At 33.3% G+C, this 14855-nt stretch overlaps 1 protein-coding gene across 9 annotated transcripts in view; it reads right to left on the bottom strand.

Annotated features, from left to right (window-relative positions):
* Positions 1–14855, bottom strand: part of SYNE1 (spectrin repeat containing nuclear envelope protein 1) — a 575153-nt gene that overhangs the window by 97191 nt on the left and 463107 nt on the right. For all 9 annotated transcript variants that reach the window (XM_069069647.1, XM_069069646.1, XM_069069648.1 and 6 more), the window contains 9 exons: positions 14319–14468; positions 13051–13227; positions 12440–12595; positions 8051–8203; positions 7089–7259; positions 4227–4360; positions 3523–3727; positions 2298–2480; positions 846–992 (listed from right to left, as the gene is read on the bottom strand). In XM_069069647.1, the coding sequence (XP_068925748.1) occupies positions 846–992; positions 2298–2480; positions 3523–3727; positions 4227–4360; positions 7089–7259; positions 8051–8203; positions 12440–12595; positions 13051–13227; positions 14319–14468 (1476 nt within the window). The remainder of the gene's footprint in view (positions 1–845; positions 993–2297; positions 2481–3522; positions 3728–4226; positions 4361–7088; positions 7260–8050; positions 8204–12439; positions 12596–13050; positions 13228–14318; positions 14469–14855) is intronic.

Here is a 14855-nt window from a genome sequence, read left to right as displayed (position 1 = left end):
ATTTTGAACTTCTTTTACTTCTTTATTAACACTCATTTTTATACTTCTTTGGCTTCTCTATCATGCCCTTGGGTCAGGTCCTCTCTTCTTTTATTTTGCTTTTTTTGGGAGGACATTTGGGATTAAGTAACTTGCCCATGATCACACGGCTAGTTTTTTGTGTTAAGTGTCTGGGTCCGGATCCGAACTCAGCTCCTCCTGACTCCAGGGCTGGCACTCTACTCACTGCACACCTAGTTGCCCCCTCTCTTCTCCTTTTCAACTTTTTTTTGGATATTGTCTTATCCCATTAAATTTTAAATCCCTTGGGGGCAAGTATTGTCTTTCTTTTTCAAGTACAGTGCTCAAAATATAGTAGGTGCTTAATACATGTTTATTGACTATTTACTTCAGATCCATCCTCTCCCCACAATCCTGCTGGTGGACTCAGCTAGCTAGCTGATACCACTTAAAGGATCAGAGTTACCAACTATAATCCTTATGCTAAGATGGTGTTTGTGTAAGACCCCCTACATCATAAGGCCTTTGGTCCTTGCTCCATTTCTTCATTCACTGACACTTGATTTTTTCATGTAATATAAGGACCCCTATGACCCCTCCATCCACCCCACTGAGGAACTCTGTTCTTATGCATCTGTTTAGTAGCTGAAATCTCTTGTTTTGTTCTCACTTGTAATCAGAGTACCAGCTTCTTAAGATCAGGTACTGTCTTACTTTTCTCTTTATACCCTAATGCTTAGCAGATATTAAGTGCTGAATACATGCTTTCTCATTCATTTATCCATGAAAATGTATTTTATTGTCTTACGATATAAAAGAATAGTGATGACTTTTCTAATACTTACTTTTAGTTCTTCCATCCTGTCCTGAATTGTTGAGAGGTCAGAAGAATGATTGGGGTCCTGTCCTTTTAGTACTTCTTCAGCTTCTAAAATCCAGCCCTCCAGACCTTCTAAACTCTTGGAAAATGTTTCATAATCAAGAACTCCAGCCTTTCGCAAAAAAAAAAAAAGATTTGGAATTTTAGAAGACATATATTTAGATGTAGTTTATTAATTTACTTAGGCAACTGCTCTATTTTTTGTTACACTTTCCCATTTTACAAGTTTTTCCTAAAATTCCTGCTACAGTGATTTTTCAGGTTCAGTATACCTTCTCTTCCTTATTCTAAAATATAGAATTATTTTTATTCAGCATTAGCTTTATACAATTTCCAAATGTTCATGTTTTTGTTTAGGATATTACCATCTTTCCATTCACAAAGGTTTACAACTTCCATGTCATTCTCAACATTTCACTCTCAGCTCTTCTCACATATCCAATCAATTGCCAAATCTTGTCATTTCTATTTCTATGTCTTTCACCTGCCTTCTCTCCATTCACACTTGGAGTATTTCCTAAGCTTCCTAATTGGTCTCCCTGTCTCAGGTCTCCCCTCTGATCAATCCCTTCCCCCCAACAGCTATAGGCACCAAAGTGATTTTTCTAAAGTGTAAATTTGACCTCGTCATCTTTCATCTCTACTTAACTTACTCTAGAGGCTCTATATTATTAATAGGCTCAAACATAAGTACCTCTGTTTAGCATTTAAAGCTTTTCACAGACTGGCCCCATGGTGCTTTCAACCTTTTTATACATTATTTGCTTCTATACATGGTCCAGTCATACTAAATTATTTGCAATATTCCATCTTTTATTTTTGTCCCTTTGCACCAATTCTTTCCTCTACATGGAATGAATGTTCTCCATCTTCAATGAGTCTCTTAAAATCTCTGATTTTCTTCAAGGTTAAGTTCATGTGTCACTCCCTATATGACAGACCTTTTCCTCCTCCAACTCTTTTCTCACCCACCCAAACACCGATGCCTTCTTCTCTAAGGTTACCTTACATTGGCCTTATATGAGCTTTGCATCTATCTATGTGTTTCTGTGTTGTGTGTCACCTGTTAGAATCTATGCTCATTGAAGGCAGGGGCTATTTCATTTTTTGTCTTGTATCCCCAGTGCTACATAGTATAAGTGCTTAATAAATGCCTGCTTGCTTGATTAATTGATGCAATAGGAAGGAATGTAAACTACAATTTTCTATATATTTTAAAAATTGCTGTTTTAAGGATTTGATCATCAGTCATTATTTATTTGGAGGAAGCCTGAGGAGGATTTAGATTGTCTCAATGATGAATCAGTCTGCTATTTATAAATATTTCCATGTTTAAACTCAAAGACAAATAAAGGATCAGGTTCTCACATCCACTTAAAAGAAGTCAATGTTTCTGTCTCTGGCTGTCTCTCTTTACCTGTAGTAGTTTCTGCTGTCTGCTAAGAGCCTGTTCCAGGGCAGACAAGTGTTGACTCAGAGACAGCTGGTCAGATTGAATGGCTGCTGCTGCAGAAGTGTCCACCTGCTGCTTCAGCTGCTCTCCCAGCTCTTGGAGCACAAACAACGAATCCTGAACAGTCTTCTGGCCTTTGAGAAGGTCCTAAAAAGAGTGGCAAAAATGAAAATGTCTACCATGAAACAACTCTTTATGTGAATCTCTTCACCTTCTTATTATGACCATATAAACAGTGAGTTCACTTCTCTGTTGCAGGATAGGTTTGTATATACTTGCACTTATTCAGCAAATCTAAATCTCCTCACTAATATTCATGTGTGGTACAATACAGCAGTGAATATTGCATTTGCAAATATCTTTACTCTGTAGGTTCCTAACCTGGGGCCTATGAACTTTAAAATATATGTATGTATACATACATACATATAATTTCATTACAATTTATTTCCTTTGTAATGCTGTATATTTTATGCATTTAAATATATTTTATACATTAAAATGTATTGCTATATATTTTATTTTATACATTTTTCTGTAGATGGGTCCACTGGCTTCGTCAGATTGATCTACAACATAAAAAAAAGGTTAAGAATCCTTGGACTAGGTTATGTTCTAAGCTCCCATTTACCTGTGGATTAAGACCTCCACCACTGATTCTAATATATCTATACTATATATATAATGGAGGAAGGGGAAAATTAGGTTTATTTGCCTCACCAGTAGAGGTTACATGTGGGATTAAATGAAATAACTTACTTTAACCTTGACAAAGCATTAGAGAAATAAACTGAAATGATGCTGTTTTAAACATTAAACATCTTTAAAAAAGGATCATAAAGTCCTTGCCTAACAAGGATAAACCACAAAGAAAGGAAAACTGAAAGAATTTTTCTGGTCTTTTAATGAAAATCAGCACAGGTTTTAAAGCAGTTAAGCATGTGAAGGTATGGGCACTGTGACACACTTCCTCTCCTCAGGCAAAGTTGTTCCTCTCCTTGTTCGTATACGGACATATCTCAGAAAGGTGATACTTCTTTGCTACCTTTTCCTTGATAAAGAAATAACTGTATTTTGTATCCTGAGGTATATTCAGACCTCATGGGCAACATTAGATAAAACTTTGGAAGTTAAGCAAGCTTGGATTCTGATGAAAGGAAAAGTGGAGAAACACATTTGTGAAACATACGTTGCAATCTTGAATCCAGGTTGCAACTTCATCATCAACAATATCCTTATTATTTGCTGACTTCAGTAACTCATTGGTTCTATCCTCCTGCTGCTGAATTGTTGAAGCACACTGTTTAGAATAATCTTTGTATCTTTGCCACAGCTGAAATAAGGCTTTACTGGAATGTAGCTGCTCAGCAACCTCTTCTAGCAAATTATTCCACCTGGAAATGATAGGAAATACACATACAAGTAAGATATTAACATGTAGGTTCCTTGGTGGCGGGATCTATTTTATTCTTTTCTTTGTAGCCCTGGTGTCTAGTACATAATAGGCATTTAACGCCTGTTGAATGGCTCATTAATTATAATACAAAATAAGATTTAAAATGGAGCAAAGGGAAATAGTATACAACCATTTTTTTAAATTAAAAAAAAGGTATAGTGTTTCAACAGTGGCCTATAATTTTATTTTGATGGTACAGGATAAGGGACGAAAATATTTTGGGTAGGTAACAGTTCCATTTATGTAGATAGTAGTTCCAAATAAATCAATTCATTTTTTTCTTACAAAACATTTTCATCTTCAAAACAAATAGAATGAATATAGGAATAAAACCTTAATAAACTCAAGACCAAAAATCTAAAGGCTTTCAATTATGTAGTTGGTGGCGCTAAGAATGAGATATTTTAAGAAGGCATGTGAATTAGCCTATGCCATACCTCATATTTACTTCTTTCAAGGTATTGGTAAGTGTTTCTGTCACTGGTGGATGGCACTCTTTTAACAGCTGGTTGGTTACAGAGCCAAATTTCTGCAAGCTGCTCTCCTGTTTTTCTAGCTCATCCTGTAGACTCTATTCACAAAAAGAGAACAAATTGCATGATCGTATCTAAACTGTTAATACCAAAATTTACACTTTATTGCATATTTAAAAAGAATAGCAAGTTGAACATAATAGATTTGCAGTTTCGTGTACAATTATCTTTTTAAAAAATTTACTATGTTATAGAAATACTTTTTTTCTTTCATAAATTAAAAATAAAATTAAAAAAATTAAAGTAGTTGCTTGCCAGGTATTTTTGAAAAAACATAAAATGAGTAACATTCAAGTAAATTTTTATCAGTTTTCTTTAATAAATTTTCTTACCACTCCAAGATATGTGCACTAATGATTACAAGAAGAGGTCAGCAGGTAAATCATAAAACACACACACACACACACACAGCACACACAGCAAGCTAGCTAATCTAATTTGACAATGTAATGAAAGTTTTCTGTAGATACCTTTCCTTTCAATTCTCATCTCTACTTTGGAGCAGTCACCCCAGAATTATTCAGTTAGTCAATAAACATTTATTTATTTGGTACCTACTAGGTACCAGATAGAAGATATTCCTGGCTTTCAAGAAGCTTGAGTATAATGGGGGAGACAACATGCAAACAAGTATGAAGAAACAAGATAGATACAAGATAAACTGGAAATAATCAAGAGAGGGAAAGCACTGGAATAAGAAAAGACATTCTATAGAACAAGGGATTTTAGCAGAGACAGAAGGAATCCAGGAAGTAGAGATGAAGATGGAGAATCATATCTTTCATATGTTTGCAAGAGTGTAGGACTGGACATCAAGAGACCTGTATACTATTCCTATTTCTGTCACTGATTAGCTCTGTGACTGAGCCTATTTCACTTGTAAAACAAAGAAAATTGAAGTAGATGATTTCTAAGGTCTCTTCCTGATCTAAAATGATATAATTCTACAGTTATTCCTAGGGAGGAATACTCTGAATGCTACTCTGGGCAAGATTCCAAAATAGAGCCCCAGGAAAACAAGATTCTGCTATTCTTTGTAGTAGCTGCAGGACTCCAGAACATACTTCAGAGAGCTTAGAATGTAAGAAGCCACCTTTTTTTCTGGTATACTTTTTGACTGGGCAACAGTCTTCATCTAAATTTTCCTATAAGACCCACCTCTTGAGTGGGTCACAGCCTGTGGAACAGGATGGAATATAATGACAAAGCCAAGAACTCAGGGACTATAAAATAAGATCTCCTGAAGCCTTAGGAGAATGGGGAAATAGGGGTTAGTTGGAAGGTAGATGATGGAATGGTATCCAGAATACCACTACATATAGAGAAAAGACTCCAGGCAATATTCAACACCAGGTAAGATGTTCATAAGTGAATCAGTGAAGTCTAATACTATTTTAAAACTATTGTAGACTTTATTATTGCTGTTATTTTAATTCACAAAGAAGGTAGTGAATCATGCAAAGAATAAGGAAATGCCAATAAAAGTGCCATTGATAACACATGAGGTTCAAGAGAACATTTTAATGCTTTGGATTAGGAAATTATTTTAAATCTCCCAAAACTATCATATTAATTTCATCATAATCATATTCAGTTCATATTAACAAGGACTCACCTGACACATTCCATTGTATAATATATTCGGGAAACTAAATGTTAGTCAGGGAAAGCAAATTTACTTCAGAAGAAATACACATTGAATCAGCAGTATTTGAATTTGTGCCAAGTTGCCAGAGTCGGTTAGAAGTAGGAAAGGGTACATTCTGTGCACCTTAGCCCTTAAGCACCCTTTCCCAATTCCTAATACACACAGTACCTATTCTTCCAAGGACAAATAGCAATAGATGGAAAAGAATGCCCAAATTAGAATGGGTGACAGTGTTGGGGACCCTGAGGCAGCAGTTTAGTGGAGATAGTATGACTGGGCAGGATACCTTCATCTATGGTAGGAATGTCATTTTAGATGTTATTATAGATAATAGATACAACAAAGAACAGAGCAATAAGGAAGAGAGCACACATGGAACAAGGCACTTAGCTTTTTGTGGAAAGCAAAGAAAAAATAGTTTAAGAGCTAGTTAATAGCTTTTCTATTCATTTCTATTTGCTTTATTTTTTTAATCCTTTAATTTGTGGAGACTGGTGAGAAGAGAATAAAAAGAGAAAACTTGAGAGGAAGATGTCAGTGGTGGAAAGTAGACCAGAGGACCACAGATTTAGAGCTGGAAGAGAACTTAGAGGAAAAAAATGAAGGGATTCTGGGATCAAAAGGATTATAGATTTTGGCAGAGAGCCTAGAGGCCAACAAAATCTGATTCCCTCATTTTATAGATGAAGAAATTGAGGTTTATAAAGGTTAAGGACTTTCCCAGTGTCACATAGCTTGTAACCATCTGAGGTAGAATGTGAAAGCAGGTTTTGCACCCTACTCACTAAGCCACCTAGTTGAGGCATAAAACAGACTTTTGAAATAGTGCTGAGTTAACAAAACAGTGAATATTCAGTAATTAATATTTACCTTAGAAAACTTAGAAAATAAAATATTTAGGATACAGTGTCACCTAGTTATGGGATGGATACCTGGTGAAGAAATGGAATCCACAGGAGGTTTGCTTCAGAAACAAAGCATATAAATATGGTTTTAAAATCTTACAAATGCTTTGGTATAAAGAATAGGATTAATAAACTGCTGTACAAACCTCTCTGTTCTCCTTTCTCCATAAGTGTAAAGTCATTGCAACGAAATATTTAATATTTGCTCCTCACCTGAAGGTTCTCTACTTGCACTTTCACAGCTTCCAGGGAACCAGTCAGCAACCGGAAACGGGAAAGAGAATACCTGGCTTCCATTAGGTAATTGTTCAATTCCTCATAAGCCACTTTATACACATTCCATTGATCAAACACTGACTGTAGTAATATCTTTAGCTGTCCAACCTTTAGAAAGTGTGTGTGTGGAGAGAATAGTACATTGATAATTCCACAAAATAAATGCAAAGTCACCCTAACTCTATGCATCACCTCACACATTTAGAGCTATATAATGAGAATCAGGCAACATACATAATAAAAATAAGGAAGAGGCAAAGCATAAATTTTAAGATGCTCTTTTGTAATCTCTTGGGAGGTTAACTTTCATAAGGGAACTAGGAATATATTTATTATATGAAGATGCACTGTCATTTATAGCCCATTATACTGGGCAGCGTTTGTAGTTGATTGGTAATAGAAGAAAAGGAATTATATGGATAAATGTGACATGCAAGTACAAACCTAACAATTTCTTTAGCCCTGTGTAATACCTATATTCAGTGCATAGGAGCCTATAACCTTCAAATCAGGTGTACCCACGAAAATTTAGGGGAAAGTTTTAAAAAATGTCACCCTCCAAAATTAAAGTTGACAAGTCAGGCATTCTGCAGAAGTAACTCGATGTAAAGTATGTTTTATTCAAGAAACTAATTCCTTGAATCTCTTCAAGGGGACTATTTTTTCAAATCTACTCAAGGGACTAAAAGTAAAAACAATCTGTTACATAATAAATTTAATTTATCCCCAAGTCATGACAGAAAGGTAGTGGTACAAAGTTTCTAGGAAATGAGAATCTATCACTGTTTCTCCATTACTGTCAAGATGGCTATGATTCCAAGATCACTAGGTATCTAGAGAAGGAATATGCTCTAAAATCTTGATGTGACCTTTATAATTTTATTTTTATACTTTATTACCATGTGGTCTAAGTTTGCCCAGTAGTGGTTGAGTTCTTGCAGGTTAGTCATGATGGCACCAGACACATCCTTCTTGTTCTTAATCAAAGAAAGTCCACTCTGTTCTATTTTTTCTATTTCTTTTTCTTTTGCTTTAATTAAATCTTCCAGTTCCTAAAAGTATAAAAAAAATTCAAAAGACAATGAATTAATAAAATTTTAAATTGGGCATAATAAAATCTCAGGGAACAAAGGAAAAAATGGTTAATTATTGAGTCCTTTAAAAGATTTTCACTAATCCAAAAAGCTACTAGCTTGTCCTTCTTCAATTACTCTGCACTCAATTTGTGTAGATTTTTAACCTAGCTATATGTGTACATGTTGTATCTCCCTCAGAATGTAAGTTCCTTCAGGGTAGAGACTTTAATTTCTGTCTTTGTATCCTCAGTGTTTAGCATAGTATCTAGGAAATAGCTACAATTTAATAAATTACTATTGAATGAAGGAATTAATGAGTATATTAACTTAAAGATTATACAGGAAAAGTTTGTTTTATTTGGTTATGTGAAAACTGCTATAATCAAAGTAAGGTAAACAGAGGCACAAAATTCCAAGCATGATCAATTCATTAGTACAGTGTAAATTTAACAATAAATACGATCTCAGGCTCCTGGGCAAAACTAAGACCCCAAATGATGGGGACAGCTTTCTTGTATAGTTTTGAGGAGTACAGAAGAATAGGCCTTCATAGGTGAGGAACAACTTATGACTGATTACAAGAGCTCAACATCATGAAGAGTAAAACCAATATGATTGGTTACAGAGCTGTGATGTGGAGGACAATATGATTGGTTGGAAACTGGGAATGAGAGGTTTGCAACAACCCCTTCCCTCCCTCCTGTGACTAAGAAATGTTCATTGTTTGCATCAACCTGCAAGGTTAGAGATAGTAGACCAGACTTCTTTGGAAAACAAACCAGACATCCTTGAAGGATAGATTGGTGTTGTAAAGATACTAGTCTAGACTCCCTTATATTCACTGATTTCCTAGAGGTAAAAATAGAACAGTGATTAACAGGAGAACTGAATTTTTCAACTGAGCTCATTACAGGTCAGCTGAATTGCTAAACTAAGCTCAGAGACAAAGAACCATGATTTAGGTAGTTATAGGACACAGTCAATTAATTATAAATAAGTTCAATTAAAAGATGATACAAAATCAATCAGATCATTTCAGATCATAATGATAGATTAGATATTGTTACAGGAGAAAGTAGGGACCAGGTCCAGCAATAGGATAAGTTACAGATGGTGTACTTACTTGATATCTATCAGAGCCCTTTATCATGTTAAACCTTAAAATGTTGCTGACCTTATCTTCAATATATAACAGTGCAGTAGGAATCCCATAGGGAATTTTCCTTTTTATTTTTGTCTACAATTTGTATTCAATATAAAATTCCAACTGAAATAGGAATAACATGATGAATGTATAATTTGTTTATTAATAGTGCAGAGAACTTTCATAGCTCTAAGAGGGTACTTGGTTATAATTATATTAGGAGCCTTTCTTTGGGATATGGCTAGGGTTTGAACTCAGGTGTTGTTCAGTCACTCAGTTGTATCGAACTCTTCATGACCTTGTGGACCATGGCACACCAATACTGTCCATGGAATTTTTTTGATAAATACTCTGGAGGGGTTTGTAATTCCCTTTTCCAGCTGATTAAGAGAAAGAGAAGTTAAGTGACTTGCCCGAGTTAACATAGCTAGTAAGTGTCTGAGGTTGGATTTCAACTCAGGTCTTTCTGATTCTAGGCCCAGTCCTCTATACATTGAGCCATCTATTCCAAGTCTATCCCTCTATCTACTATACCACCTAAAAGCTAGACAGATAGAAACATAATTGAAATGGTGAAAAAAAGGAAATATAAAGGAATATTCCTTAAAAGTAAAAATTTTCAATTTTATTAATGTATTAATTTTGATTGTTTGATACATGTGTTCAAATTCTGCCTCAGACACTTATTGGCTGTGTGACCCTTGGACAAAACAAATTTCCTTGGCCCAAATTTCCTCATCTGTAAGCCAGGAATAATAACAATAGCACCTACCCAAAGGGTTGTTATGAAGATCAAATGAGATTTTACATATACACACACACACATGCATACATACATATAGGTTATATATACACACATGCATATAGATAAATGTGCATATACATATATGAATGTATATGATATATTAAAGTACTATATGAATTTTATCTATTATTACAAATCAAATGAAAGTATAAATGGGTAATGCTTTGAAAAGTATGTAAAATGCAGAATGAACCAAAAATCATTCTAGTTTATATTTTATAATAATCATTATAATTGCTTTATCTCAAAATATTTCCCTCCCATACTTCTACTAACTATGGGGCAAATGGAAATAATTATTCAATCACATTGCTAACATTGGCATGAAATACAATTACTGAAAATTGAATATTATGCATCTATTGATGTTAATGTTACTAAGTGAATATAACATGTTATTTATACTCACAAGTCACAGCTTGGAAACATATTGCTAAAATACCCTGGGTACAGTTTAAATCATTAAAACTCATATAATCAAATATATTTGATTAATATAACCAATTAATACAGCCATTAATTAAGATAACCATTAATACAGCCACAAGTAGTTGACAACTTAAATGAAATACAACATACTTTTATTTTCAACCAGTTAATTAAATAATGAATTCTGATTTTGAAAAATGAGAGCTTATTTATGTGAAAAGATCTAATGTGCAAATAGTGAATGTGAACAGCCCTACTCCAACTTCTATGTTAGTTTAAATTAATGAAGTTTCCTCACATTGTGGTGTGAAAGGCTAAAGAAATGATGCTACCAAAACCAGAGCTTGAAAGCTAGACAACTATTTTCATTTTATTTTCTCAGATTACCAATCTGGGAAAGGGTTTAGGGTATTGTCAAATTAAACCTCCCAGTTACACCAAGATGCGAAGAGTGATACCTTAAATTAATTATGCAGAGTACTTTCTTTCTGTCAGTTGATTCAAAGAAACGTGTCTGCTTTGAAATAACTACATTTGAAATTCTCTACTGTCGACACAGTCATTCAGTTTTGATTGAAATTTAGAAACATTATCATAGTATTATTATTTGGCATGGCTTCTGTTATGTTTTACAGGACAGAAATAAAAGAGGAGATAAAAAAGAAATGAACAAAAAAATGAGAACAATAAAGTTAAATGAAAGACTAAAAGAGAAACAAGAAAACAAAAAGAAAAAAATTAAAGAAGATATAAAGTAATATGCATTTCAAACTTTTTGGTAATGATGATTATAGTAATAATACAACAAAAAAGTGTCATTTTATTAGGTCTGCAATACAAAAAATATCCTTTTAAAACAGGGATATTAATTGTGAATACTGCTAAGGACTTTGACTGTCCATGTTCTAAGTAGAATTTTGGAACATCAGTTTACTTGTAGGGTTCAGATTCATAGTTCTATTTAAGTTACTCTTGTTAATGATCAATGAGAAACAGGGGAAAATGATCTCAGATAACTTCTTTTGTCCAATTTACGTAGCCATGACCAATGTATTGCCTACTTTTTCTCCATCCAAATTTCAGACAATGAAAATGTGCTTTTATTTTTAAGCATCTTCATGAAATATGTGAATATTGGTCTGTCTTTTTTTTTTCCCTTTGAGTGCTTCCTTTTTAGTTTTATAGCACCCTCACTTTTGCAATTGCTGATTTTGGAAAAGGTGGAAAGCTATTTGCATGGATTATAAAAGTAGAAAGCAGATAACATGTTCTTCCTAATTTTTTTGTCTTATCAGTTAATATCTAGTGTCAATCTAAGATATTTATTTTAATTGATAAATTTTAGCTTACTCCACTTTTTTTTTCTTGTTTAATCTATATTATACTAAGAGTACTAGTGGAAGGAAAGTTCTTCATACAATCTGTAACACTGGTCCTATATATTTTTCTGAGAGAGTTCTTGTTTTTGAAATCTCTTACAGTTCAGTCTAGTTTTACTGATTTTTCAAAGTATTGTGAAAGGTCTCTCTTCTGAGATACAATTATGCTTATAATTGCTTATTTATCTTGTGCCTTATTTCTATGAAAGACATAAATAAGCATTGTGAAGTTTTTAAAAATTGAGTATAGGATGGTTGTATTTTTAATTTATTAAAGAAGTATATAATGGTTTAAAAAACATATAATTGGGAAAACTAGTGATAAAAGATAATATGACTAATTTTCAAGCTCTTAATATAAGAGTATTCTTGACTATTCTTGTTATACTCTTCTGCTATTGATTTTCTCAAACACATTTCACGATTTTGTGATGAAGAGTAAGTGCCTAGATTACCTGGCAGTCTTTCATTGCATTCTGAACTGAAGCCTGGTCTCCGATTCTATGCTGTTGTTTAAGTTTCTTTTCTTGGGTTTCAAACCAGATTTTTAGACATTGCACATTATTTTCAAATTCTGTCCAAGATTCCAATAAACCTTCCAGCATCTGGATCTGCATCAAATGGAAAACATAAAGGACTTGAACACATTTACCATAAGAAATTAGTAAATATGTTTCAGAATTAAATGTTCAAAGGGTGATTAGTTATTTTATCAAAACTGTGTCCCAACAATTTAACATATTCACCCGAGACAAAACTAATTATTTAAAGTATGAAATAATGCTTCTGTAGCTATTGTCTATTTGAAATTCACCTGTCTTGTAAGCCAAAATTCATTAAGATATGCCAATTGTTGTTGTTTTAATTTAAAAAAGTGAAAGATCCAATGGAAAAGAATAAATAGGTTTCAGGAAGTCAGGTAGAAGCTATATTTTTGCCATATCCCTAGGGCTTAATGGAATACATAGCACATTCATTTAATGACTATTGTTGGAAAAGGTTGTTATTGCAAATTCTCTTGCTGTTTTTAAGGAAAGACAAATAAGCACCAGGTCCCTTTGCTTACCTTTTCATTTACTAGACTTTGCAAGATTTGCCAGTGTCTATTCATCGCTCCAAGCTGCTCAGCAAAATCTGTCTTATCACTACGTTTACTTTCCACATCCTGACTGGTGATTTGCAGCACCGACTGATTCACAAAATCCACAGTCAACTGTTTACAATTTATGTCAATCTTAAAACCCTAAAAGAAGGAAACAGAGAACATATGAAATAGAAGACACATCTAAATATATCTTCTCATTTTAATAAAAGTTGTTATATTCCAAGTGCTGCAAAGTGGTATTGTCACAACCACATTCTAGTCTAAATGGTGCAAAAATGGGGAACATTTACATGACTCATAAGTTTCAGACAGACATTTGTTTTTCATTTTTAAGTGTAAGATAGGGGGTTAGAAAAAAAACATATGCTTTGTTTTATCTCACAGATAGTGTAATTTCTATGTTTCAATAAAATGTCCTTCAGCATTCTGTTTTCTTTTTAAATAATTATTAAAAAGCTATTCTTAGGAATTCATAATGAATAATCTCTGTATAACTACCACAAGGGATGCCTCTTTTTTCTGACTGGGAAGTTATTTTTTGACCATTTTACTATGGTATTGAAAGCTTGTTCGTTGCTCAAAATATCTGGACCAGAATATCAAATCAGAATATATACACATGTGCATACACATATACATCTCCACATGAATAAAATACACACATATATATTCACATGTATATGCACAGTGTATATGCACCCAAGATCACACATACACATATATGCATAGACAGAAGTGTAGGCATGTGAGTGTGTAATTTATGCATAATAAATTTAATTATTATAAATATTAATAATTAAATTAATAAATAATGTATAATTAAATGATATATAATTAGTTAATACATAATATTAATAATTTATGCGTGTGTATATGTGCATAGACAGCAGTATAAGCATTTGCATGCATACACGTATAAGTGCAATAAATCTATATGTGCATGTGTATATGTCTATCTGTCTCTGTGTATGTGTGTGTGTACATACTCTAACTTGACAAGTCTATAGCTTTTTAGCGCATGTATTTGGTAATGTTATTATGCATTGAGATCTGCCAAAAAAAATATGACAATCTTAAAAATAACCTACATTCGGCCTCAGACACTTATCACAAAAACTAGCCATGTGACCTTGGAGAAATCGCTTAACCCCAATTACCTTCCAAAAAGCAAAAAAAAAAAAATAACCTACATTTATTTGATAGAAAGCTAAACCTTTTCTTTGAATTACCTTATATTTCTGTAGGTATTCATTTATTGCTTTGTGTCCTACAGCATTTTTAATCTTCTCTTCATCCTCTTGGATAACACTTTCCATAAGAGAAATCCAGCTCATTACTTCAGTAATAGCATGACGTGATGGTAATTTATCCATTTGCAGCTGTGCAAGTATGATTTAGAGTAAAAGAGAAGTTTTAAAATTCAACTCAATTCCTGTTAACTTGCTAATTTTAATTTATATACTAAATGGCTCTCCAAAAAATTCCTACATCTTAACTTCAATAATAGCTTTCAATTTAAACATCATTCAAATATTGAAAAAAAAAAACTAGCTTATGCTCAATTGGCATCTAAAATTTAATTACTTCATAAACATTCAATTAATTGTAACACCAACACGAAGCAAATAATTTCTTATTAGTTCCTTTAAAAAAATTTTTTTGAAAGAGTGAGGTAATGAAAACTACAGAAAATTCAATTGATGATAGGTCTTACTAATTATCTCATTAAATTGTTTGATATTCTCTCTCAGGGCAGTGCAAACAAA

This window comes from Petaurus breviceps, unplaced genomic scaffold, assembly GCF_028583685.1.
Source record: "Petaurus breviceps papuanus isolate PSGF00001 unplaced genomic scaffold, PetGlider_PUasm1.0 90784, whole genome shotgun sequence".
NCBI classification, from domain to species: Eukaryota; Metazoa; Chordata; class Mammalia; order Diprotodontia; family Petauridae; genus Petaurus; species Petaurus breviceps.
This window is presented reverse-complemented; position numbering and strand designations above follow the sequence as displayed.